The sequence below is a fragment of the Vigna angularis genome, chromosome 6, assembly GCF_016808095.1.
Source record: "Vigna angularis cultivar LongXiaoDou No.4 chromosome 6, ASM1680809v1, whole genome shotgun sequence".
Lineage (NCBI taxonomy): Eukaryota > Viridiplantae > Streptophyta > Magnoliopsida > Fabales > Fabaceae > Vigna > Vigna angularis.
The window spans coordinates 28449254-28453446 of record NC_068975.1 but is presented as its reverse complement, the minus strand read 5'-3'; the positions used below and the strand labels follow the sequence as shown (position 1 = coordinate 28453446).

Genomic DNA, 4193 nt, shown 5'->3' with positions numbered 1-4193 from the left:
AAAACATGAAAAAGATTAAAAAATATAACAAGAAAATAAGCAATTTATTTAAATTTTATTATTTCACTGCATTATTTTGCAGGCGACCTTGATGACATCGGCACGTTATGGTGACAACATTAATGTTAACAGTACTGGACGGATTTAGCATTAGAACGGATCAATTTTGAATAAAAATAATCAGAAACCATATCCTTAATTACTTAATCAATAAGGGTTAATACAAACAAAGGATTAATTATTTTATCAATAAGGATTACTCAAGGAACCTACTATGAATCTGATAATACTGAAGCAAAGCTAGTGACTGTTTGTTATGGAAGACTTGTACCATGTTTGTTTTAGTACAGTGGATGAAAATTCTAGTTCATCCAATGATATTTTCTGGGGCAGTGAGGAACATAATGAAATAAAGAAGTTACACTTTTCTGGAGCAGAAAATCATGGAGTTTATGGGGGAGTAGACTCCTTTTACTCTAATTTCGAGTTTTCCACAGATTATCCATCAGGATACCTTATATCCTCTAATCAAGAAAAGTATCACCAGCAACAATCATACCATGATTATGGCGATTTGGATGATAACCTTCAGTTTGACATGGTGTCTCCACCACTCCAATTTGATGCACAATATCCAACCAGTGGTACAACAGAGGATAAGCCACACTCAACTTTCCCTTTAGCCTCACTTGAGATCTTGAAGAACTATGGCAAGGGCTTCAAGAGGTTTTCCTATGAAGGCAAATCCCTGCAGCCAGTGGTTGATTCTGTGGCCACAGATGAATTTGGTTTTAGAAAGCTCTCAACTGAAGATATCATGAGGATAGCAGGAACAAGGTTCATCAAATCATCATCTTCAGAGTCAGAACCTTTGACTTTCTTGGAAACTCACCCTTATGGGTTTTCCTTCTCTGGATTCTCTGATGAGGAGAAAGAGGATGTGGCACTGTCTGAGTCCCTCTTGGCTTGTGCTGAGAAAGTTGGTCATCAACAATTTGAACGTGCAAGGAAGTTGCTAAGTCACTGCCAATCATTGTCAAGCAAAACTGGGAGCCCCGTTAAGAGAATTGTTCATTATTTTGCTGAAGCACTTCTCCACAGGATAGATACAGAAACAGGAAGAGCTTCATCCAAGGATTTGCATAAAGGTCAGTCATTTGATCCTGAAGAGGCAGCCAAGGAACTAAACCCCGCTATTACTGCATTTTATGAAGCGCTTCCCTTTTGTCAGATTTCAGTGTTCACTGCAGTTCAAGCTATAATAGAAGACATAGCTGAAGCAAAGAAGATTCATGTTATTGATCTCGAAATCAGAAAGGGGGGCCAATGGGCTATCCTAATGCAAGCCCTTGAGTCAAGGCATCAATGTCCAGTTGAGCTTCTAAAGATTACCGCTATTGAAAGTGGAACCACTAGACACATTGTTGAGGACACTGGTAAGAGATTGAAGGATTTTGCTCAAGGTTTGAACATACCCTTCTCTTTCAACATCGTTATGGTACCAGACCTGTTACATCTTAAAGAAGATCTTTTTGAGATCGATCCTGGGGAAGCAATTGCTGTTTATTCTCAGTTTGCACTCAGAGCCAAGATTCAACAATCAGACCAGCTTGAAATAATCATGAGAGTGATTAGAACCTTGAATCCTAATGTGATGGTGGTATCTGAAATTGAGGCAAATCACAACTCCACATCTTTTGTAAATCGTTTCATTGAGGCTCTTTTCTTCTTCAGTGCATTCTTTGACTGTCTTGAGGCTTGCATGAAGGGGAATGAGAAGACCCGAATGATTATAGAGTCACTATACTTTAGTCATGGAATCAAAAACATTGTGGCCACAGAAGGAGCAGAAAGAAAGACTAGGAATGTGAAGATTGATGTGTGGAGGGCCTTCTTCTCCCGCTTCGGAATGGTGGAGAAAGAACTGAGCACTTTGTCTTTATACCAAGCAGATTTGGTGAGTAAAAGATTTCCTTGTGGAAGTTCTTGCACGTTTGATAAGAATGGGCAGTGCCTTATTGTTGGGTGGAAAGGAACACCGATTAATTCTGTTTCTGTCTGGAAATTCATTTGATGGCTAGTGCAACAAGGCTTTTAGTATTGGTCCATGACTGTGATTTTGGCAAAGTCAAGGCTTTTTTGCTACCACAATCTAAAATCTTTTGCTGGTAAAGATTTGTAGTTTCATACTATCCTAAATCAATGTTTGTATCGTGCCATGTGCAGATTTCATTGCAAGTTACTACCAAGAATGGAAGCAGTTTGAGGGCTAGTTCCTCTATCATTATATCAATAAAAAACCTTTAGCTTCCTTTTGACTGTTGTTTATTACTGTAACTTTTTTCTTAATTTACTAGTTTCAATCATCGCTTCCCATTTGGTGAAAGGAAAGTACGTATTTGAGTAAGCTCGAAATAATCAATCTTTCAAAAATAAATAAAATCTATGGAAATATCCATATGCGTCTGATTATAATAAGATCAGACGGGTGTTGTTCGTAGTGGAAATTTGCTTTTCATGCCTCACCATGGATCATCTCAGCTCAGACAGTAATTTTGGGGACAACTTTTGTTGACAAATCAATTAAGAGATCAAATATTGACAAGAATTTGATAATGTGTAATGGAAAAGGAAAAACAAGTGCACAACATCTACATGAAATAGATTCCCAAACCAAGGATAAAACAATTGGGATACCAATCCTTTTGAACATAATGAGCACATCAAATTATGTATGTTTGAAAAAATTCAATTGGTGACACAATAAGATAAATTAACAGTGAAGTTCTGAAACATATATTATATAAATTATTATAGCTTTGACGCAACGAAGTGGCTGTAGTTTAGTGGTGAGAATTCCACGTTGTGGCCGTGGAGACCTGGGCTCGAATCCCAGCAGCCACAAAGTACACTTTTTTCTTTTTTACCATTTAATGGATAAAAGGTATAATTGACATGGGAGAGCTAAGCTTCTGTCTATAGTGAGGTCATGTTTTTTTCTCCATGTCGGTATGCTAACACCTATGCATTTAAAGTAGTAAATGAGGATTTTGTTACTGTTGGCTGAGGATAGCTGCTGATATAAAAATCAATTGGTTGAGAGGTGCAATAATGTGGAAGACCTCTTTGGACTAAATTCTGTAGCCATTATCAGAGCATGTTTGAGAATTTCCACAATGTAAGTCTCCCTGTTGGAACTTGTAAAACTACTCATCGAATCTTCGTTGTTATTTACTTTTGATCCTCAGCATTATTGGTTTTCTGGTTTTCTCAATAGCATATATAATGATACAATGGTACTCACAAATATGGCTTCATTTTCAATAATAAGGTCAAAGTTCTCGTTGAGATAAGTTAAAATTTTTACATCAGATCAATTTAGAGTTTATATATAAATACAAACTTCATGCTTTCCATGTTGGTTTTATGAAATTGAATTATTTTCAAAATTAATCTGTAATATGGTCTAAGATTCCTTAATTTTACCTGTTATCGGAGAAAGTTGAAAAAGTATGAGAGCATGTTTTATTTTAAGACTGTTTTAACTAGGAACAAATGGTTGCATCTGAAATTTAGGCCCTGTAGTTATAAATTAGTAAAATGTTTTTTTTTTATCATTAAATAATATTATATATCTAAAAATGAAATACTTGGAGTGATTGTATACGTGATATTTACAACAATCACATTATATATTTGACTCTTAAAAAACTTATTCCTGCTAATCCCCCAACAAAACCAGATTAAGCTTTATAACACATCAAGCGTCTCTATTTATAAAATACTTTTTTCTATAAGTTATATTTATCCTCATCCTCATTGTTGACTCTTGAACCAAGTAAAATTTATTCCGTCTTTATGGGTAGCTAGTGAACCTGTTACAAGTTAGTTAACCAGTTATAAGTCTGAGATGTCTATTTTTTATTTGTTTCCATACCTATTAATACAACACCTATTAATCCTTCTTGTCTGCTTTTCATTCTTGCAATGTTATTTATCCTCTCCCCTTGGCTCTTTAAATTTGCTCATTATTTATTCTATTGACAATCGATTTTGACAGTCAACTCAAAAGTTATGTGCATCTAGAGATAATCTCTCTCTGAACTATGTAGTCTGAAAAAAAATTAGATATCACAGTTTAGTTATGACACTCTTGTCCATTCCACCTAATTCAGCTAGAAGTCCTCTAATAC

At 35.5% G+C, this 4193-nt stretch overlaps 1 protein-coding gene and 1 non-coding gene across 2 annotated transcripts; both read left to right on the top strand.

Annotated features, from left to right (window-relative positions):
- Positions 1 to 225: 225 nt before the first annotated feature.
- On the top strand, positions 226 to 2258 carry LOC108342615 (DELLA protein RGL1). Its single transcript, XM_017580408.2, has one exon. The coding sequence runs from the start codon at positions 317 to 319 to the stop codon at positions 2072 to 2074; it is 1758 nt and encodes a 585-aa protein (XP_017435897.1). The 5' UTR covers positions 226 to 316; the 3' UTR covers positions 2075 to 2258.
- A 574-nt stretch (positions 2259 to 2832) lies between these two features.
- Positions 2833 to 2904, top strand: TRNAH-GUG (transfer RNA histidin (anticodon GUG)). The gene has a single exon. It is a non-coding gene; the product is annotated as a tRNA-His (tRNA).
- The last annotated feature ends 1289 nt before the right edge of the window (positions 2905 to 4193 follow it).